This window comes from Choloepus didactylus, chromosome X, assembly GCF_015220235.1.
Source record: "Choloepus didactylus isolate mChoDid1 chromosome X, mChoDid1.pri, whole genome shotgun sequence".
NCBI classification, from domain to species: domain Eukaryota; kingdom Metazoa; phylum Chordata; class Mammalia; order Pilosa; family Megalonychidae; genus Choloepus; species Choloepus didactylus.
The window spans coordinates 6,990,917-7,014,329 of record NC_051334.1 but is presented as its reverse complement, the minus strand read 5'-3'; the positions used below and the strand labels follow the sequence as shown (position 1 = coordinate 7,014,329).

Here is a 23,413-nt window from a genome sequence, read left to right as displayed (position 1 = left end):
TTTCTGTAAAACACTAAAATTATTCTGAAATACAAGTTCATCAAAACAAACTAACAAAAACCATTGCATTGCATTAATCCATGCCTGAAAATATCTCCTAAGGCAAACAGAGAAAAAACCTCTACAGAGAAAATAATTGCACATAAGCAGCATTATAATTATAGTATTTATAATCATGGCTCTCAGTAGGCAACCTAAGTGGTCAAAAATAAAAGAATATTGAATAAACCACGGTGCAGCCGTTCAATGGAAGCCTAGTCCCTGAAACGTCAATTACGAAAACTATGTGGTGACGTGGGATACAAGGGAGGGACAACGTCCAATTTACTTGCTGGCTGCAAGTAACACCAAACCCCAATCCAACTGGCCCACAAGGATGAAGAAGTGGTATTATTTCAGGGGAGAAATGGCGCTGAGGGTGGGCAGCTCAGAATCTTCATTCCTCCAGCCAGCGCCCTTATCAAGGACGCAGGGACCTTCTTGCCACACAGCCACCCTCGGCTTCTCAGCCAGCAACCTCATGGGCTGCCCAGCTCCAGGGTCCATGGAGACGTGACCTCAACTGGCGGAAGGAAGAGTTGCTTTCACCAAGGTCTTTAGGAGCAAGGAGCCCTCAGCCTCTGCCCACCCCCATCTCAGACCTCCCGTCACAGCTCACCAGACAGGTTTGGGACATTGTTCCTGCCTCAGCCAGTGGTGGGATGAGATGCTCAGCGATTGGCTTAGAGCAGGGATCCTCATCCTCGGCTCTACGGACATTTGGGGGTGCACCATTCCTGGCAGTGGAGGGGTTGTGCTGTACACTGTAGGGTGTTTGGCAGCACCCTAGACCTCTACCCACTAGATGCCAGTAGCATCTGCCACCCAGCTGTGACAACCACCCCTGTGGTGCCAAATGTCCCCTCGGGGGCAACGTCATCCCCAGTTGAACACCACTGGGCAAGCAGGACTTCACCAGGCGCCGCAGTGAGGGTCACACCACCTGGGTCAAGATGATGGGTGGCCACCCCAACAAAATGGGGGCTATGACAGCTTCAAAGGAGGGAATGCTCTTGAGAATTCTAGAATATATGAGGAAAAACTACATGAAATAGAAGAATATTAAAATCTGTTACAATTATAGAGAGAGAGAACTGGTTCTACATGGGTAATTGCATTCAACACATTTATTGAGGTACTGTGTAAAAAAGAAGTGCTAGGTACTGTGCAAAAAAAAAAAGCATAATAAGATCTAAATAAGTGAGTTAAAGAGAGGGAGACAGCTTAATTTTTTTTTAAATTATAAATAACTCCATCTCTGTTCTGTTCCTTTACTCTGTTTTGGTTTGCTAAAGCTGCCAGAATGCAGTACACCAGAAATGGGTCAGCTTTTACAATGGGGATTTATTAACTTACAATCTACAGTTCTTAGGCTGTGAAAATGTCCCCATTAAGGCATCAACAGGATGGTACCTGGACCCTGAAGACAGGCAGCTGGCATCCGGGACATGTCTGTCACATGGGAAGGCACATGGCCGCCACCTGCTTGTCCTTCACTCCTGGGTTTCACTGCTTTCAGCTTCTGGTTCCAGTGGCCTCTTCTATGGGTCCTCTCTTAACTCCTCTGGGGCTTTTCTTTCTCTAAGCTTTTTCTGTCCTTTATCCTCTCATAAAGGACTCCAGTAAAAGGATTAAGACCCACCTTGAATGGGCTGGGTCACATCTCAATTGAAACAACCTAATCAAAAGGTCCCACCCACAACAGGTCTGCACCCACAAGAATGGAGTAAAAGAACATGGCCTTTTCTGGAGGACATAACAGCTTCAAACCAGCATACTCTCCAATTTCCTTTTTAACTTGTTATTTGGGGGCATTTAGAGATTCCCAGGAAGTTGCACAGAAATGTGTAGGGAAGTCCCAGTCACCCTTCACCCAGCCTCCCCCCATGGCCCCATCTTGCATAGTACAGTGTTGCAACCAAAACACTGACATTGGTACAGTCCACAGAGCTTATTCAGAGTTTACCAGTTATATAGGCACTCATTAGTGAGAGTGTGTGTGTGTGCGTGTGTGGTGAGTGTGTGGCTCTATGCCATTTTAACACATGAGTGGCTTCACACACCACCACAATCAACATATGGAACTGTCCCATCACCAAAGGCTCCGGGTGCTGCCCCTGTAGAGCCTCTCCTACCTCTACCCCTCCCTAACTCCGGGCAACCACTAAGCTGTTCTCCAGCTCTCTAATTTGATTATTTCAAGTATGTTGTATAAATGGAATCATACCTATTTCCTTTTGTGCACTGTCTTGGCCGGAGCGGTCTAGTGGTTTGGAGTTTGACTGCCTTTTGCTTGCTGTGAAGGGGAATGGTCCCAGGGGGTATTTTCTGTGATTAGAGGTCTGGGAACAGGGTGGGGGTGGGGGGTAAGGAACAGCTGTTTCTGGTTTCTTTCTGTGTATTCTGGACATGCACATATGCACACACGCAACTCCCTTAACTGGCCTCTAAAAACAATTGAAGTTCATAAAGTCCAGGAGAGCCTGGTTTACCTGGCAACACAAAAGAATGGGAGCCTCCCCACACCGGAATTCTCCTGGGAACTAAAACTTTCCCTACCTCTAAACTTAGCTTTTTAACCGTACTTTCTGATGACACGCTTTCTAAAAGTTGATACTTTCCTACCTTCTTCTTTAAAAAAGAGACTTAATTTCTATGTTATTTAAATTACCTAGTTTAGCTTTCCCATGTTGTCTTACGACAGATAGATGGAACAGCCTTCTTTGGGGAGGAGAGAAGATTCTAGTTCACTGAACACTGCGGCCTATTGAGTCCTCTTTGCCTAAAAGTTCCCACTGGCTTTTATGATGCCCAGCCTTTCACTCTGGTTAGCTAGGACCGCCCACTCGTCCTCCCAGCTGGAACCCACTCGCACCCCCATTACTCATTGTTTCCTTGATTAGACCCCATATAATATTAAGATCGGGGTCAGCATGCTTTTTCCATAAAGGGCCAGACAGTAAATATTTTCAGCTTTGCAGGCCATACAGTCTCTGACAACTTGACTCTGCCGTTGCAGCGCAAAAGCAGCCACAGACAATAAACAAATGAGCATGGCTGGGTTCCAATAAAACTCTGTAGACACTAAAATTTGAAATTCACATGACTTCCACAAAATACTAGTCTTCTTTTGATTCTGTTCCAACCATTTAAAAATCTATCTTATCACACAGGTTTTACAAAAAAGGGCAGTGGGCTGGATTCAGGGGAATTCCTAGGGCCACACTCACATGCCCAAGACAAGTCCCAGGTGAAGACAGGCCCAGGGAGGCCCCTACACTTTGGCCTGGAGCTATTTTCTAAACTCATCGTATGGATAAGCCCTGAAGAAGAACACTAGCACAGCTCAATCTGCAAAGACTGGGAAGTGTTTTCTTTTTTTCCTTCTTTTCTTTTTTGTTTGTTATCTCCTGGCATTCAAGGAGAGCTCTTTCATAACACTAGCTGGATACAAGCTTATGGAACAGATGTCTCAGAGTCTAAATTCCACTGATAACACATTAAAATATCAAAATGTCCATGTTTCAACAAATGGTTACAAAACATACAAAAAACAGGAAGCAATGGCCCAGGCAAAGAAGAAGATGAAAGCATTAGAAACCACCAATGAGGAGGACTGGACCTGGGACATACCAGACAAGACTTCTTAAAAATGGTCCTAAATATGCTCAAAGAGCTAAAGGAAAATATGGACAAAGAACTAAATGAAATCAGGAAAATGACAGATGAACACAGAGAGCACATCAATAGAGAGATGGAAATTATGAAAAGGAACCAAAGAGAGCTGAAGACTGCAGTAACCGAAATTAAAAATTCCCTAGAGGAGTTCAAGAGTAGATTGAAGTTGGCAGAAAAAAGAATCAGTGAACTTGAAGATAAGACAATTGAAATCATCCAGTCTGAGGAACAGAAAGAGGAAAGAATGAAGAAAAGTGAACAGAGCCTGAGGAACCTGTGGGACCCCATCAAGTGTACCAACACATGCATGGTGGAAATCTCACAAGGAGAAGAAAGAGAGAAAGGGGCAGAGAGATTATTCAAAGAAATAATGACTATAAACTTCCCGATCAAACAAAAGACATGAATAGACACATCCAAGATGCCCCACAAACTCCAAACAGGATCAACCCAACCGCAACCTTGCGAACGTGGTGAATCCCACAGAACGGTCTGTGTGGGAGGGGGTGGGAGGAGAAAGTCATGTGGTGTACGTCTTTCCACATACACAGAAAGAAAGATAAACTAAAGAGATAATGACAACTAAATGAAATACATGATACTGCATGGAATCTAAGAATGGAGGAGAAACAGCTCAAAAGGACAGTATTGGAACATAAGAAAAAAATGGAATATAGAATATAAGCTTTATATCAATGTTAAATTTCTTGAACTTGATAACTGCACTTAAGGTGGTTACATAAGTGATTATCCTTCTTCATAGGAACTGTACGTGGCAGTATTAAGTATTCAAGGAGCATGATGTCTACAACCTATACTCAGTGTTCAGAGAATGGACTTACAGACCAATGGATGGATGGATGGATGGATGGATGGATGGATGGAAAGATAAATTGATAGAAAGACATTAAGAAAGGAATTGAGAAATGGAGAAATTGAGAAAGGGAGGGAGGGAGGGAGGGGAATTCAAAGGTGGCAAAATGTTAAAATTGGTGGCTCTGGGTATCTGGAGTATGTTGGAGTTCTTGGTATGGGGTTTGTATTATTTTTGTAACTGTCTTGTAAGTTTGAAAGTATTTCAAACTAAAAAGTTCATGGAGACCCAGGAAACAAAGATAAGAGTGAATTTTCAAAAAAGATGAGATGAGGAATAGAATAGCTATTTGTTTCCATTTCGAAACTCCAAATGCAGTTACAGAACTGAAAACATCCACCAGCACCAAGACTGTTCCATGGCGGTGAGGTGCGGCCACATCGTTCTTATCAGGAATGTGCTCGGGAGCCACTGAGGGGTCGGGCTCAGTTAGGCAAACAGAAATGTGCCAAATACAACTGCACCCAGGGGTGAGCATGGGGAGGGAAGAGGAGGAGGAGGGCAGAGGAGAAAGAGCAGGGGGCCTTAAACTCTTATCTAAAATACCATCCTGGTAGCCTATGCTTAACTTTTTTTCATTTAATCCTTTGAAAAGTTAATATATCCTGCTGCAGTGCAGATGAACCCTGAAAACATGATGCTCAGTGAAAAAGCCAAACACAAAAGACCATGTACTGTCTGATCCATTTATCTCAACTGTCTAGAATGGGCAAATCAACAGGCATAAAGTAGATCAGTGCTTGCTGGGGAAGAGGGCTGGGGAATAGGGAGGGCCTGCTAATGGGCACAGGGTTTTATTTTGGCAGGATGGAAATATTTCAGAACAAGACAGAGGCAGTGGCTGCACGGCATTGTGAATGTACTAAATGGCACTGGATTGCTCGTTTTAAAATGGCTAATTTGAGGTTATGTGAATTTCAGCTCAATATATTTTTGCACAGTTACTATCTTCACCCGGTTCAGAAAGCAAAAGGGATAAAAAGATACGGTGACAAGTCTCTCCCAGCCTTGCCCATCTTCACAGTCCCTACCACCATCCCCCAAACAGGTGATCGTGGTCGCCCGTTTCCTATGTACCCTTCAGGATCTTTGTGCATCTTTGCACTGGAACGTTCCCTGCCCACTGGTCACACAACGGCCTGGCTCCAGGGCCGCACCTGTGCTCCATCTGCAGGTGACAAAAGCTGCCTCCTCCTGGTGCTGTTGATACGTGGTCGTGGGCTCCCCAAGCTGCCTCCCCCGCTGCCTCCCGGGCTTCCCGGACCCTCACCACAGCCCCACAGTGTCCAGTTTCTATGTGAGGAAACGGAGGCTCAGAGAGGCTGGGCCACTGGCCTGAGGAGGCACAGCTAGCTCTGCGACAGGCAGGACCCTAACGCAGGCCTGCACTGCTGCTCCCTGGGACGCAAGGGTGCCCACTCTCTCCTCCTTCAAAAACAAAGGACAGTCACTGCCCCATTTGCAGAAGAAAATTAATCTATGGATAAATTAATCTATAGATAAAGTGTCCCCGTTTGAAGATCTCCCTCTCCAATTCTGTTAAACACCAAGCACCCCAAGACTGCTTTTCCACTAGCCCTGGCACAAGATGGCTCTCACCCTTGGCTACACGTTGGAATCCCCAGGGGAACTTTACAAAGACAGATACCTGTCCCCTCACCGCCGCCCCCAGTCCTGAAGCAGTCAGCGTGGGGGGCTGCCTGGTCATGAGGATTTCTAAAGCTCCCCCAAGGAGGCCTAACGGGTAACCCCAGTGGAGGGGTGCCCTCCTAGTTATGAGAGAAGAGCTAGGCAAGCAGCAAATCAACCTGAAGGGAAACGGTGGCACACGGTTCCCTCAAAACCTCCTTATTTTCATTGAACTCATGAGCTCATGGTTATAATTTGACATTATAAACATATTAAAAGCCATATTTCCACTAGTGAAATAGTTCTCCGTTGACATAATGGAATTAAAGACATACCTATTTCCTGTATTCAAGGAGGGTACCTCAGGGGGGCACTGGGTGGGGGCAGAAAGGTCTGCACGCCAACTTCAGAGGGCTACCCACAACCAAGGAGAAACAAAATGGGGTCCAGCCACACTGCTGGATGATGTCACCAATGAAAGGCATGAAGCACTGACACGTGCTACAGCACGGATGAACCTTGAAAATGTTATGCTAAGTGAGAGAAGCCAGACACAAAAGGCCACATATAGTACAATTCCATTTGTATGAACTGTCTAGAAAATGCAGATCCACAGAGACAGAAAATGATTAGTTGTTGCCAGGAGTGGGGCAGGAGGGTGAGCACTGACTGCTCACAGGTATGGGTTTCTTTTTGTGATGATGAGAATGTTCCGGAATTAAACAGTGGTGATGGCTGCACAACCTTGTGAATGTACTAAATACCAATGAATCATACACTTCTAAATTTCATGGTATGCAAAATATATCTCAATTTTTTTAAAAAGGGAGGGGGGAGAGACTTTTCAGGGCAAATCCAAGTGACCGCACACTCAGGGCCCCCCACTCCCACCCTGGGGCAGGCCGCTTGCCACGGGACGGAGCCCTCCGTGGCTGTCCGTGGCAGACAGAGCGCACCCCGCAGTTTCTATCTGTTTCCCTGACTGAGTCCCACGAGGCCTGGAAATCTCGCCTTCACCCTGGTGGGGTCCCCATCTCCCGGGAGCGTCGTGACTGGCGCCTGGGGGTGCTCAGTGAGTCTCCACCCACCTACAGTGGAGGGCTGGTCCCCCAGGGGTCAAGGCCAGCCAGCCTCTCCCTCCTCCGCGCTCCCTCCCTTCGTGCCTTCTGCTTCCAGAAAGAGGGGAGACGCCATGACTCCACACTCAGCCTTTGGAGAGACCTTCACCCCGGGCCTCGAGGCTTTCCGAGTGAAGGCGGAGGCAATCTGTGCACCCCCTCCTGCTGCACCCCCTCTTGCGTCCCCAGAAGGGGAACGGGCGTATCTCGGGGCATCTAAGGTGGCCTAATTCTCCACTGGATAAATGCATATCCTGGGGATTCAATAAATACCTACTGACGGAGAAAAGTCTAACAACTGAAAAACACACGCATACTAACGGACATTCCCAAAGTTTCCCACACCGCTGTGATTATTTTTACTGTGTAGGACATTCAGGATTTTTCATATAAATCCGTTCAACACCAGTTTTTCATCTAAACACAGAAACTGGGCCTCTGGGGTCTTCCCCTGTTACACAGGATCTCAGGAACTGTCATCTGCTTGAAATAAATTCAGCCCCTGGAGATGAGTCATTGTAACAAGGCAGAGAGAGGAGGTTCAGTGGTTCCCAACCAGGGGCAACTTTGCCTCCCAGGGGACAGCTGGCAGAGTCTGGGGCCACTCTGCACGGTGAAGGCTCGGCAGGGCTGGGGTAGGGGCCTGCTCCTGGCACCTAATGAGCAGAGGCCGGCGGAGCCGCTCACCATCCCACCATGCATGGCACAGCCCCCACGACAAATGCCAGCTCAGCAGCAGCACTGTGACACATTTCTCCATGTGACCAAGTTTTTAAGCACACACGAAACGACAACAACAAACAACAAGAACCACAGCGAAGGCTTACGGGTGGGGTTGACAGAAGGCCCTTACGTCTGCCCCTTGCCAGTCTCAGCTCCTTCAGAAGTGACAGCCAGTCTCCTGGCCCCCACCTGATTCTGCCAGCATCCACCAAACCTGGCGGACTTTTCGTTGCCTTCACAATTCAACTGACCTGACCCCTGCGCTGACTAGTCCCAGGGCTGCCAGTCTCTCTAGCTCAGGCCGTCACTGTCCATGACAACCTCCAATAGTTTCCATCTTGAACTTGGCAAACTCTTAAAGACTGCCTTTGCACCTGATGGGGTAAGACTCCATCCATGCTAGGAGCTCCAGAAACAAGGGCCTATCAGGGCTGTGGCGGAAGCCGGGGAGAAAAGAGATGCAAAATGCTTAGCACAGTGTCTACCTAAGCACATAAAGGTCAGCCCCTGGGGTTGTCATTAGGGACCCCAAGACGACCAGACGCCACCATTCTAACCCAGAAACAATGCACGGGGGATGGCTAGTTCCCTACCACTGCTGAAACAAATGACCCCCAACCTAGCGGCTCCAAGCACCACCCATGTATTCTCTCCCAGTTCTGGGGGTCAGAAGTCTGAATGGGTCTCCCTGGGCTTAAACCAAGGCGTCAGCAGGGCTGGCTCCTTCTGGAAGTTCTAAGGTAGAAGCTGTTTCCTTTCCAGAGGCCACCTGCCTTCCTGGGCTCATGGCCACATCACCCTGACTTCTGCTTCTATCGTTGCATCCCTTTCTCTCACTGTGACCTTCCTGCCGGCCTCTTACAAAGACCCTTGTGAGGCCATCGTGATGCCATCGGGCCCGCATCATCGGGAGAGTCCCCCCTTCTCAAAATCCTTAACTTCATCGCATCTGCCAAGCCCCTTTGGCCATGGAAGGTAACACAGTTACAGGTTTGGGGGACTAAGATGTGGCATCTTTGGGGAGCCATTATTCTCCCTACCCCAGGGGGGGATTAAATATCAAACAATCAGTGCCAGGTAAAAAAAAATAACCTGCCCACTCGTGGCAGTATTATCCAGCCCGAGAAAGGAAGGACACTCTGCTCCACGCTACCACATGGATGGACCCCGAAGACATCCTGTTGAGTGAAATAAGCCAGACACAAAGGGACACACAGCATACGATTTCACTTATACGGCATGCCGAGAACATGCAAATTCAGGGAAGAGAGTAGATTAGACAGCACCAGGGGCAGGGTGGCCTGGGGAACCGGGAGTTACTGTCAGTGGGTACCGAGTTCCCGCTTGGGGTGATGGAAAAGTTTTGGGGATGGACGATGGTGAAGGTGGCACGACATTGCGAATGTCACTGATATCACTGAATTGTGCACCTGAAAGTGGTTAAAAGGGGAAATTTTTTGTTATATATGCTACCACAATAAAAATTTTAATAAACCAAAAACTGGTGGCTATAAGAGGTTGCAAAGGGAACAGTGGCCCAGCCCAGGAAGGCCCGAGTACAGGCAGGCTCCGGCTCGGCCTCTGTCCCTCACTGGCTGTGAGTCAAAGCAACCAAGCCGCCCTCCCCTGGCCTCGGCTTCCTCATCGGTCCACCCCCACCTCATGCCCAGTGAGGGCTTTCAACGGAAGCATCCCTGCCAACTCCTAGACCAGCTGGCACAGGGGGTGCATTCGATCGGTGCCTGCTAACATCACAGAACCAAAGGATCCCAGGGAAGGAAGGCCCTGGAGGAAGGTCACAAGCCCCGTGGAAGCCCATGGAGACAGGGACCTGTCTGGTTTGGCTCACCGCTGGAGTCCCAAGCCCTGGAAGAGTGCCTGAGCCTAAGAGGCTAGCAACAAACCAACAGCTGAATGAATGAAAGGAGGCAGCATGCTTAAAAATGGGCAGGGATTGGGCAATTGGTAGGCCTTTGGGAAGCAGCGCCAGATCAGGGGTCAAGTCCCTGCCCTCAAAATGCAGAGTGTGAACAAGATCATCCCAGCTCTTCCAGCTCTGGAGCAGTAGGATTCTGAGACACGCCTGCTCTTGCCCGAGTCTGACCTCCCTTACCTGAAAACTCCAGGTGGGTCAAAATGGCTGGTTCCCTGATGTGATCCGAGTAGCTCAGCCCTTCCTGATCTCCAGCACATTCTCATTTCTGCTCCTCCACCCCCAGGCACTCCCCCCCCCCCCCGCCCCTCCTTTCTTCCCCAGCTCTGTGAAAGCACAAGAATCCCTCCATCTAGGAGGTCTGCGGTCAAGGATGAAGACCAACCCCCCATCCTCAAGCAAGCCTCCTGCCTTGTCTCGGAAACAATCACCACCCAAGGAATTGAATGAATCACGGGATGCCCTGCGACTATTACTGTCTTCATTTATATGACATTTGTGTTCCATCTCTTCTTGATCTCTATGTCCTGTCCCAACACACAGGAGCCCAAGAGTCTCCACAAATACTTCTTTGCTTTATTTGATTTGAATGGGGATAACCGGACTCAGAATTTAACTTTGGTTTTAGTCCATCAGATTAACTTTATTGGATTTCTTGGAACAGCAGCCAACCTTAGCAAAAAGACGTGGGAGGAATCAAGAAACCCACCCCAGGCTCACCAGGTGACCTTGAACCAAGGTGCCCCAAGGCTTCCTGATGTAGAAACTACCAGAGTTGATAATACCCATCATTTCCACCTCCAAAATTGGAGGGAAAGGGAAGAAAAGGAAACTTAGAAGTTTCCAAACATCCGGGAGCTATTTTTGGAACTGAATGACTTTTCCATTCACTTTTCTTTGAAAAGGAAAAGGAGAAGAAAGAAAGATATTAGACGAAGTAGTGGTTGTTAACATTCTAAATGGAAGCGAGAGAAGATTCTTCCAGGGGTTCACCCCTACAGCCTTCAAAGCAAGACGTTCCCCCATGTTCATATAAATACTACCTACAAACTTGAATGGAAAATGGAGAAATCCTTACATATTTATCAGAATGCTCGGCCAGAGCAGATTATCTAATCCAGAAGTAGACTCTGGGGGATAAATATAGTAAACCTCTGATGAATTAATTCTAAATAGAAGTTCCAAGAAGGTAGCAGTGATGTCACCCGGCTCTGTTAAGTGGGGCTCCAACCTGGCAAATTCCAGAACCATGGACTGTTTTCTCCTTAGAGCAAAAGGATACCACAGATCCCCTCCACCTGTCTCAAGAACAAACTGGTCCTTTAAGAACTTATGTCATGATACAACCTTGGTCATCCACCAGCAGCCTAACCAGCAACACTCCACTTTGATCGCCAACATGATATCCTCCACCATTCTTAAGCTGTGCGCAGTTGGCATTTCCAGATCATACCACTCCAACTGAGCTACAGGAAACAGAACATTCAGCTTCAACTTGGTCAATTCATAGGATAATATCAAAATAACCCTGCAGGAAGCGCACAAGCAACTATCAAAGGCACTAAATTTGTCCAAAGGATGCAAAAATGTTTTTCCCAAAATTTCTGCCCAGATGGTAAATACCCTGTTGTAAGGTGGTCAATGTATTCCGAGTTAATATATGCAGAAATTGCAGAATAAAAGTTGCTAACGTAAACCACACAAGAGTCACACAAGGAAAACTACTGACCAGCGAAATGGCAAATTACCTTTATATTTTTAACAAAGTGTTCAGGTACAATTCCTAGTAAACTAACTACAAAAATTACATGCACAGCATTGGTTCCCAGAAATAGTGAATTTAAACCTAAAGGTGGGATCCTCATCAAATTAAAAAAAAAAAAAAAAATCTGGTTTTAAAATACCGAGATTTTGGCCACATCTGTAAAGCTGTTCCCTTAAGCTCACATCCTCTTTGTTATAACTTTAAAAAGAAACTAGAGTTGCAATAATTCATCAACATGCCCTGAGCTGGCAATATCAAATGTTGTTAAACACAACACTGAATGGAATCACTATAAAATTCTAGAAGAGATTTTGTTTACAATCCCTGGCCCTCAGTTACTTACTTTGCTTACAGCAGCATAGATAAAGCTATTCCACTTTTTACTAAATTATATATGACATGATGTTTTAAGTCAGACACAACTTTCACCTAACCTACCATATATTCATTTATTCCTCCATAATTTCATTTTCTTAAAAAAAGCTTATTATTTATTTGCCTCCTCTTCTGTTGGCTCTGTCTGGTAAAAGTCCTTATTTCTTTTCTTTTTTTGACTTTATTTTTAATTCAATTTTCTTGAGATATATTCACATACCATACAACCATCCAGTGTACAATCACTTGTTCACAGTACCATCATATAGCTGCGCATTCATCAACACAATCAATTTTTGAACATTCTCATGGCTCCAAAAAAAATTAAAATTAAAGTAAAACCCTCCAAAAGTTCTTATTTCTTGAACACGGTTTACCAGTTGTGCAAATCAAACCTGACTCAAAAAGGGTTTTAACGGCGTCAGATGTTCACGCAAAAAAAAACATTTTGCTTGGAAGCCCAGTTCTTTCCATATAATAAAAATTAGTTACAATTCTAAAGGATAAGCCATCACTTATAAAAATCGGCAACATTCTGTCATGAAGAAATAGAAAACCAAGGACAACTCTTGCACCCTTCAGCAGACTCCACTTAAATGTTTGTGGCTTGCTGAACATTCCAGACATATTTCCGGCAAGGGATTATGGGAGCTGAAGTTCAAGCTGCCCCTGCTGAATTTTCACTCACTATAAAAACATTGTCTCATAAAAGTATACACGTTTTTACTTTATAAAAAATGCAAAATACTCACTTTTGTTCACTCAGTCAACACTTTTAGCAACAAAAACGGTACTTTTTAAAAATCTGTAACATAAGTGATGTCTGAAAAGGGTTGAAGCAGTCATTCAATAACAGATCTTTGTTAAGAGGAACGTAGGAAACCTGTCCGAATTATACAAAAACGAAGTTTCCAAACCACCTGATTACTGTAGCCTGCTTACCCACGTCACGGGTCCTACCCTTAAAGCAGAAATTCTTCTGCTTTGTATCGTTTTCTTTATGTATTATAGTTTTCATTATGAATCGCTACTCAATATAACCACAACTGTTTTATATTACCTTCATAAAATGAGCTTTAGCCTTTTCGAAGCAAAACAGTATTTTTAATTGGTTCGTTTTCCAGTTACTTGGATTTTTTAAGAAACATACTCCACAAAAGGGTCCCACATTTCAAGCAGTTCTTACCAATTCCAGAACCATCCAAGGCTTGATCAAACAGCTGTGGCTCTAGCTTTTGGTTAAATTTATATTACGATCTCACCTGATTTTCAAAATAACTTTACACTAAGCATTTTTTTAACCCATAAAACTGGACTAGAAGTAAATATATAAGTTTCTGAGCCCAGAGTTTTGCCCTGTTCGGAGAGAATGGTAGGGAATCATGATCCTTTTGTTTTGTTTTGATCTGTCTTGTTTTCCCCTAGCTGAACCCAGAAGAATCTTCAAACGCACCACCAGCTTCCCTGCACAAACATTTATTTTCAAACGCCTGTGCCGTGCAGGGTTGCCTTTCCTGTGTCCCTAGGAGGAAGCTGGCACAATGTCCCCACACTGGGCCCTTTCAAAGTCTGGAAATCACTGGAAAGCCTACAGTATTTCCTTTCTGGCACTCAGGCCCAGCATGAAAAAAAGTTACTCCAGATAGGACGAGATATCAGATGAGCAGTGAGAACACTTGGTTTCAACAGAATTCCCAGTTCCACAAAGAATGCATCTCTCTAAAAGCAGATGAACCATTGAAACCAGCAGGCAATTGGCCCAAAGTTAAGGAAAAGTTTCATTACGTGACATTAAATGAATTCTGGTAGTGCTTTTAGAAGTCTTTCCTGGATTGGATTGATTTACATGAATAATAATATGCATATCTTCCACAAAAAGGAAACCTAAAATACAACTTGTGTTTCTCATTTATTCCAAAAAACATATGGGTCTAATCAGATTCCATTCTGGCCCCAGTACACAAGGATATTTCAAACGGGGTTGGAGAACAGGCTTTCCCAACTCCAAATGGGCTGGGGATCCCTGAAGTGCCCCGTCTGGCATCGAGCTTTGGATGGAAACAAGGCTGAGCCCGCCAAGACGAGGAACCCACACCCCGATGCTGGGGCGCGACGTCTGTGCTCCAAAGTGACAGCTCATCTGGCCACCGCGAGGCCGGGGGCGCCTCCGGGGCCAGAGCCAGGGTGGCGGACCGCAGAGGGCCGGGGCAGGGATGGGCGAGGCCGCCGCGGAAAAAGGAAAAGAGAGCCATCCGTCAGCCCCGGGAGAGGAAATTCCAGGCGCCCAGCTCCCAGGCTCGGACGGCGGGTGACGTGAGGGAACCGCGACGGAGGGTCCGCCCCGCGGCCGGGGCTCCGCGCTCCGAGGCCTCGAGGCCCGGAGAGCGGACGACTCGAACCTCGTCCAGGGTCGCCTCGGCGGGGAAAGGCGCCGCGATCGCCTCCCGGGGCCAGGTGGGGGCGGTCGGGACTGTCGCGCGGACCCGGGGACGCAGGGTCTTCACCCAGAGCCCGGGACGCCTAGCGAGTCCCGGTTCCGAGAGAAAGGGCGCCCGGACCCTCGCCGGGACCCGAGGGGCTCCTGGCAGGTCCCGGTTCCATCCTGAGTCCCGCGGTTGGGGGCTCCCGGCGGCCCCGCGCCGGCGCCAGCGCTTCCGCTCCCCGGACCCCCGTGCCGGCGCCCCCCGTCCCGCGCGCCCCGCCACCCTTACCGATCGCGCGGGTCGATCCACGACGTCTGGCGCGTGTTGTGGTCGATGTAGAAGACGCGGCCGTCGTAGTCGCGCGCCTCCTCCCAGCCGGCCGGCAGCGGCAGCTCGGAGCTCTCCCGGACCCGCGGCGGCGGGGGCGCGGGGGGCGCGGCGGGGAACGCGGGCGGCGGCGGCTCCCGCGGGGACTGCGCCGGCGACGGCGCTTCCCGCGAGGACTCGCGCGGCCGGCCCCGCCGCCGCCGGCGGCCGCCACTCAGCCACGGCATGACCGCGCGGGCCCCGCCGCCGCCCGCTCGCCCCCGCGCCCGCCGCCTCCTCCGCCAGCACTAAGGCCGGGCGCCCGGGGCGCGGGGGTGACCGCGGGGAGCCGCCCCGCCGCGCCCGGCGCATCCTCCGCCCGGCGCCCGCGCACCAGCGCCCGCCCGCCGCCTCCTGAGCGCCGCCGCCCGCTCCGCCGGGATGGTCGCCGCCGCCGCGCGCGTCCCAGTCACTGTCCGCGGACCACCGCCGCCGCCGCCCGCCCCGCCGAGCCCGCGGCGCGCCCCGCCATCTTCATTCCTCGGCGCGTCCCGGCCCACAGGGGCGGGGCCCCCAGGGGGCGGGGCGAACTCAGGCCCCGCCCCGCCGGCCGCCGCTGCCCCTCCTCCCTCCGCCTTCTGCTGCCCGTCGCCCGGCCCGTGGCTCCTCGTGGGACCTCCCTGGGCGGCTCCTCCGCCTCCCCCCGCCTTCACCTCCCAGCCCCGTCCTTCGCCTCCCTGGGCTGCTCCCCGTCTGCTCCGCCTCCCCTCTGCTGCTCCTCCTCGTCCTGCCCGCCTCCTCCTTGCGCCCCTCCCTCTTCCCTCCCGCGCCGGGAAACCGCACGGGGGCCAGGGCGGGCGCCGCCGAGGCCGCCCCCGGGCCACCGCGGAGAGGAGGGCGAGCCGGGACCTGGGCGCCCCGCCAGGGAGGCCGGCGCGGCCTGCCGGGGACTGACCCCTGGGGCCCGAACAGCTCCGCGGGGAAGAGGGGGGGCACCCCTCCTCGGCCCTGCCGCCGGCTCCCAGGCCCTGGAAGTCGCAGCTGCTCCTCTCTGCCCACCTGGGGCGGGGGCGCGGGGAGGCGGCTGCGGCCCGGGGCCCCGGAATGCCCAAGTTGGTCCCGCGAGGGTGGTAAAGCCTCTGAGGGGAAACCGGAGGCGCTCGGGAGCCGGGGGTCTCCCTCAAAAGGCGTCCCCTTGGACGGTGCGGGGAGGATGCACCAGGAAGCGGGGAGCCGGGCAGGTGGCCGCCTCGGGTCCCTGCCAGGAGAGCCCCAGAGGGGCGGATCCGGGTTCCCTCTCTGGGCGGGGTGCCTCTGACCTTCCCTGGGCACTTCCCTCTTCCAATCTGCGCGGTCCAACAGTTTGAGCAGAGACCCAACTCGGCGGCTGCTGGGGTACCCGCCCCGCCGACTAAGGCAGTAGTCATGGGCGGTGCTTTCCTTTGCACTCACACCTCAGGGCTGGGGAAACTGAGGCCCCAAAGGTTTGGGCCCTGGCCTGCCCCAAATCCCCAAACTACTTCTGCTCCAGACCCACGCACCTCCCCTGCAAGACTCTATGCCAGGAAATGCAGGAAAGTATCTGTGAGGTTTATATATATACATATATATATATACATATATATATACATATACATATATATATATACATATATATATACATATACATATATATATACATATACATATATGTATATATATATAGTAAAAATCCTATCAGTGACCCAGATCCAAACATGGGGAAGGACACTAGATGTCTCAAAATGCTCACAGTAGTTCATGTCTCTACAGTGGGATGATTCATTAGTTCTCTTACAAATGTTTCTGGTAAGTGATAATATTACTTTTATAAGGGAAAAAGTGGTTTTAAAAAAGAAAATGTGAAGGCATGGAGACTGCCAGCAGACTGGCACTAATTGGGACACATCCAAGAAAAGTCTTTCCTCCCCACCTCCCACCACCACTACAGATTTCCTAGCTCCCCAAGTATCTGCCCCAGATGTTATATGCCAGAAATTCCACCACAGGGGCCTTTTTAATTAAACATTCACAATTATTAAATGTCTGAGGGAAAGATGGGGGGACAGGGGGCTTAAAAAAGCCAATGCTTCCTGCTCTTGCCCTGGCAAGGAGGGCCCCAAGTGCTGGGTGCTCCTGTGCTGACAGCTTCCCTTCTGACTGGCAGGGTTTACTGCCAATGGAGCGGCCACTGCCTTCGTGTCCCCTCAGGTTCCCAAGTTCCCAGCTCTTGCCATTTGACACGTGGAGCTGCTGTCACCAAATGGTTGTTGATTTGAGTCACCAAGGCCGCCAGGTCCCCACCCAGGTCCCCTTTCCTGGGGTCTGCACCCTTCTCTGGAGGGTCACCCGGGGCTGGCCGGCGATCCCCGAGGGATTACCCCACCCCCACTGCTGAGTCTGCAGTCTTGTGGCCCAGCCCCCTTGCCTTGGTGGGACAAACTCCCACGGTGCCACGCCGGCTGCAGAGCTCCCCGTGGGATCAGGCTGAGGCTGGACTCCCGCCCCCGTGGCTTTGCTGGTGGCTTGCCTTCCCATCCCGCCTCCCGAGCTCCCTTAGGGACCACTGGCCTGAGAATCCCCGGCTCAGGCGCTGCGGCTCTGGAACCTGACCTCGGAGAGTCTCCCCCTGCCAGGCTGTCTTCTAAGCACTTAGTAAATATTAACACAGCTCATCAGCATAACATGTAGCGGTCCTCCTAGAATTTCACCTGCATGGTCGTAGAGGAGAAAAGAGGGGTGTGGCAGGGCGTGCCAGTGAAGACAGATTGGAGACCCTCACTGAGAAAACTTCAGCCACACATAGGGTCAGAATCTAGAATACAGGCGACCAGGGGACGAGGTGGGGATAGGGAACGGGAAGCTGAGGCTTAAAATGCACAGGGCTCCTATCTGGAATGACGGAAAAGTTTTGGTAATGGGTGGGGTGATGGTAGCACAGCATTGTGAACACAATTAGCAGCACTGATATGTATATCTGAATATGATTAAAAGGGGAAATGTTAAGTTGTGTATATGGTAACAGAATAATAATTAAAAAAAAAAAAAAAACATGGAATTACACTAAACAGTGAGCCCTAAGTTAAACCATGGGCTTTAGTTAATAGTACACTTATTAAAACATGCTATCATTAATTGTAACAAATGTTCCATACCAAAGCAAGGTGGGGGGTGTATGGGAATCCCGTATTTTATGCATGATTGTTCCGTAAACCCGCCACTTCTCTAATAAAGAAAAAAGCTTCAGCCCCAGGCCTGCCCGCCCACCTCCGGACCACTCTGACTCGGAAACCGCAAGTGGCCTGTGGAATTTGTCTTCCTAAATGAGCAGAACCAGAGAGGACGTGGCCAAAGCTTGGGGTGACCCAGGCCTGCTTATGACAACCTTCCTCCTTTTGTTTTTCACTTGTAATGTTTGCTGTAGGCACCTGCTGACGGGCCCTGACGACCTGAGAATGGCGTTGGGTTCCACTGGGGAGATGACGCCCCAGCTTTGCTGGAAGTTTGCAAAGACTTGTTGGGCTTGAGAACTGTTAGGGTCATAGGCCTGACTTTCTTACAGTCGAGCGGGGCTTTCCGTGTTTGAATAAAAACACATGCACACACAGAATGCTGTAGGATAAAGAAGACTTTGGCCCTAACTAAATGGACAATTATGCATTCTTTATTTCTTCCATATTAAAACCACAGCCTCACCGACGATGAAAGTGGGAACATGTGCAGTGAGCCGTCCTCCCACCAAGATTTCTGAAGGAAAAACAACTCAGGAAAAATCCACTTAGGCTCTGGGTGAAGGAAATGCAAATACTTTTGTTCTCCTCTCAGACCCTCTGGGAAATCCCCTTTCCCGGAGCCTGTAAACTGCACTGAAGAGTAACTGGCAGAATACTTTCTTTAAAAGGATGGTTCAAGAGTAAATCGGGTGCCCTTCTTGCCTGCCAGGCAAGCAAGCCCAGAGTATGACGATTTTTACACAGGCAAATTCGAATGGGGCGTTTCCTTCCCCTTTCCCCTCCCCAAAGGGTAACCTCTATTTTAAAAGAAAGGTACAAAATTGGATCTACACATATACCATCCTTGAGAAGCTTCTAGAAATGGGAACACTGTGAAGGCTGCAATCAATGTGTCTAAAATGAGAAAAATAAATACTGCCAGAGAAATTTTTACCTTGTGTAAACAAACAGTGTTCTAGGAAGTGACACATGGGGTAATTCTACACATTGTGCTAAGAGGGAAACGGAAATGGGCCCTTTGGGGTCTGCATAAGAAATGGTTCATTGTCTGGCATTCTTTAAATACTGGAATAATTACTCAATTATGGGCGTCTCTCATGTATTTAAACGATGCAAATCCATGAGCTGGGGAGAGCAGAAGACGTCACCCCTGTTAATTCCTGCCTTGCCGGTTTGGGGACAGCAAAGGAAGGGGGGAAAGGCGAAGATCCCTAGCTGGAGACCCGTCCCCAGGCTCCAGAATTGGACTGGGCAAGGGGTGAGGTTATTTGCTGATGTTTTATTTCATGGCTTCATGATTTTAGTTTTAGACACCTAATTGACTAGCAATCTGAAAAGTCCTCGTTTAGATTTTGGGTGTGGCCGGCGGGGCTCAGAGGGCTTTTCTGACGCGAGACTTCCTTGGTTTGTGTAGATGCACGCAGTGTTAAGATTAAGGTTTTTCTATCAAACTGCAACCCTGTAGCCTTGTCTCTTGAAGACAATTGTATAACAACGTAGATTACAAGCGGTGACAGTGTGATCATGAAAACCTTGTGGATCGCACTCCCTTTATCCAGTGTATGGATGGATGAGTAGAAAAATGGGGACAAAAACTAAATGAAAAATAGAGTGGGATGGGGGGATGATTTGGGTGTTCTTTTTTACTTTTATTTTTTTTCTTATTCTGATTCTGGTGTAAGGAAAATATAAGGAGGGGAGAGGTAGTGACCGAAGCCATGAAAGCTGAGCTACAGAAGGATAGCGAGACAAGGAAAGGAGAAAATACAGAAGAAATTTTGGCCTTTTTTGATTTAGCTCCATGTTCCCAGGTGTGCCCAAGCAATGCCCCCCCCAACACTTTTTTCATTCTATCATATAATAATGTAGATGAACCTTGAGGACATTATGTTGAGTGAAGTTAGCCAGAAACAAAAGGACAGATTCTGTATGGTCTCACTAATATGAACAGACATTAATGAACAAACTTTGGGAGTTAAAAGCTGACAACACAGGTGACCAGGAGATAGAAAGAGGGCAGAGACCAGCCATTGGATGCTGAAGGGCTACAGACTGTTTAGGACTGATTGCATAGATCCAGAAATAGATAGCATAATACTGTGTGATGGTAGCACAGTATTGTAAGTACACTGAACAAAGATGCCTGTGAGTAAAGTTAAAAGAGGTGGGATAGGAGAATGTATGACACCAGAGGTAAAGATAGATGATAAAGACTGGGACTGTATAACTTGGCAAAAACTGGAGTGGCCAATGACTATTACTAAATATACAAATATAAAAATGTTTTTGCATGTGGGAAAGCAAATGAATGTCAACCATGTAGAGTGTTGAAAAAGGGATGGTATTCAGGAAAAAACATAATCAAAGCAAACTGGAGTCTATGTTCAACAGAAACATTGTAATATACCTCCATTAAATGTAACAAAGGCAATATGCCAATGCTAAGTGTATATGAGAGGGGGATATAGGGGAGGAATATGGGATTCTTGGTAGTGGTGTTATTTTCTGTCCTTACTATTATATTGTATTGTATGACATGTTATTTTTCTTTTTATCATCTTTTTTATTATTGCTAAAAAAAATTTTTTTCTTGTAGTAATCAATATGTTCAAGTGCTGATTGTGGTGATAAATGTACAACTTTATGATGATACCATGAACAACTGATTGTGCACTGTGGATAAATGTATGGTATGTGAATATAACTCTATAAAATTGTAGGAAAAATATATATAGGAGTAAAAGTGTTGGAGAAAACATGGTGAGAGGGATGTACCTATCTACTGTTGATGAGCAGGTAGAATGGTGTAGCCTTTCTGAAGGTCAGTGTGGTGGTTCCACACAAAGTTAAGTATGTGGGGACCGTAAGGTCCTGCAACCTCATTATGGGGTATGTCATTTAAAGATCTGAGAGCACAGACATGAATGGACATTTGCAAACTGTTGTTCATGGAGACAGTAATCATGATTTGCAATGGGTGGAGGTGACCTAAGGGTAATGGACCGAGGAACAGAATGGTGAACTGTGGTGTACGCATACAATGGAATATTGAGCAACTACGAGAAGGAGTGAAGCTGTGAGACACACAACAAAGTGAATGGATCCTGTACACAGTATTTGAGTGAAGTATGCCAGAAATAAAGGCAAACACTATAATGCCTTCCCAATATGGACTAACTACAATGTGTAAACTCAGAATTGAATCTTAGAACATAGCCTAACATGGACTTGATTATCGTAATGGTCCCTAGATTGTAAGCTCTTACAGCAGTCAACTCTATTCCTGAATTGTAATGCCTACCTCTAAACTTTGAGATGATGATCCTTAGTGTATAACCTGACTGTTCTCTGGAACAATGTGTATCTCTGAGACACCTGAAACTCAGAGCTAGAGCTCGGCAGATATGAATGTCGGTATTAGTGCATACAGCAACTGTTAAAAAAAAAAGCTGAAAAAGAGCCCAGACTTCAATTAGTGATATGAATGAAGCAGGTCTGGTTAAGACTAGGGCAAACCAGGTCAAAAGGCAAAGGTCGAAACTGATTGTGTTTTAAAACTTCAACTTCCATGTGAGACCAAGGGAAGAGATGTCTATTTGGTGCAGGATCTATATTTTCTAAACAGTATAACTCTATAGTCAGTTTGTTCAAACACCACAATTACATGGAACTTTGAATAGGAAGTGAGATACAGTAGGTTAGTATAGGTTAGAGTGAAATAGTGACACATCCCAAAGTAATTTGGGCAGAGAATAAAAAATATATTTACAGCACCCCCCCTCCCACCCCGAGGAGCTGGGGGAAGGTGCAGAAGTGTTGGACTTCCTCACCTGGACTGGTGTTGATGTTGTCACAAACATTGGGACTGGCGGTTTGATGTGCCGAGCCCTCGGTCGTGGGACTTGCCCTTATGAAGCTCGTTACTGCAAAGGAGAGTCTAAACTTGCATATAATTGTGCCTAAGAGTCTCCCCCTGAGTACCTCTTTGTTGCTCAGATGTGGCCCTCTCTCTCTCTAACTGAGCCACATTGGCAGGTGAACTCACTGCCCTCCCCCCTACATGGGACCCAATTCTCAGGGTGTAAATCTCCCTGGCAACGCTGGCTATGACTCCCAGGGATGAATCTGGACCTGGCATCATGGGATTGAGAACATCTTCTTGACCAAAAGGGGGATGCAAAATGAGACAAAATAGTTTCAGTGGCTGAGAGATTTCAAATGGAGTCGAGAGGTCACTCTGGTGGACATTCTTATGCACTATATAGATAACACCTCTTAGGTTTTAATGCATTGGAATAGCTAGAAGTAAATACCTGAAACTATCAAACTCCAACCCAGTTGTCTGAACTCCTGAAGATGATTATATAATAATGTAGATTACAAGGGGTGATTATATAATAATGTAGATTACAAGGGGTGGCAGTGTGATTGTGAAAACCTTGTGGATCACACTCCCTTTATCTACTGTATGGATGGATGAGTAGAAAAATGGGGATAAGAACTAAATGACAAATAGGGTGGGATGGGGGGGATGGGTTGGGTGTTCTTTTTTTTACTTTTATTTTTTATTCTTATTCTGATTCTTTCTGATGTAAGGAAAATGTTCAGAAATAGATTGGGGTGATGAATGCATAACTATATGATCATACTGTGAACAGTTGATTGTATACCATGGATGATTGTATGGTATGTGAATGTATTTCAATAAAACTGAATTTAAAAAAAAAAACTTACCTACAGATAAGTGCACAAATCAGAAGTGTAACCCTCAAAGAATTTTTTTAAAGTGAATTCACCCATGCAACTGGCACCCAGATCGGCACTCGAGATGCCCCTTCGGCGAACTGTCCTTCAAAGGGTTACCACTTTCCGGATTTCTCTCCGTGTTGATCGGTTGTGCCTGTTTTGCTACACTGTATAAATAGGACACAAGCCACATGCATTCTTTTGCAGCTGCCTTCTTCTTTTCAACCTTATGTTTGTGAGATCCACCCATGTTGTCGGGTATTGCCGTAGCTCATTCGATCTCACTGATGGTCAGTAATCCAGAGGACAACTCTACCACAGTTTCTTTCAGTATGGGTTTATTTTATCTAAAACAGGGGTTGGCAAAGTTTCTCTGTCAAGAGCTGGATAGTAAATCTTTTCAGCCTCATGGGCCAGGTGGTGTCTCCCACAACTGCTCCACCCTGCTGTGTAGCCCCAAAGCAGATGCAGCCGATATGAAAATGAATGGGTGTGGCTGTGCGTCAATACAACTGTATTTACGGACACTGAAAATTGAATTTCATACAATTTT

At 47.8% G+C, this 23,413-nt stretch overlaps 1 protein-coding gene across 1 annotated transcript in view; it reads right to left on the bottom strand.

Moving 5' to 3' along the window:
- The window catches only part of WWC3 (WWC family member 3), a 132,079-nt gene extending 116,811 nt beyond the window's left edge, over window positions 1–15,268 (bottom strand). Inside the window, exon 1 of the mRNA XM_037822058.1 lies at window positions 14,846–15,268. Within this exon, the coding sequence (XP_037677986.1) occupies window positions 14,846–15,111 (266 nt within the window). The 5' untranslated portion in view covers window positions 15,112–15,268. The remainder of the gene's footprint in view (window positions 1–14,845) is intronic.
- Window positions 15,269–23,413: the final 8,145 nt, after the last annotated feature.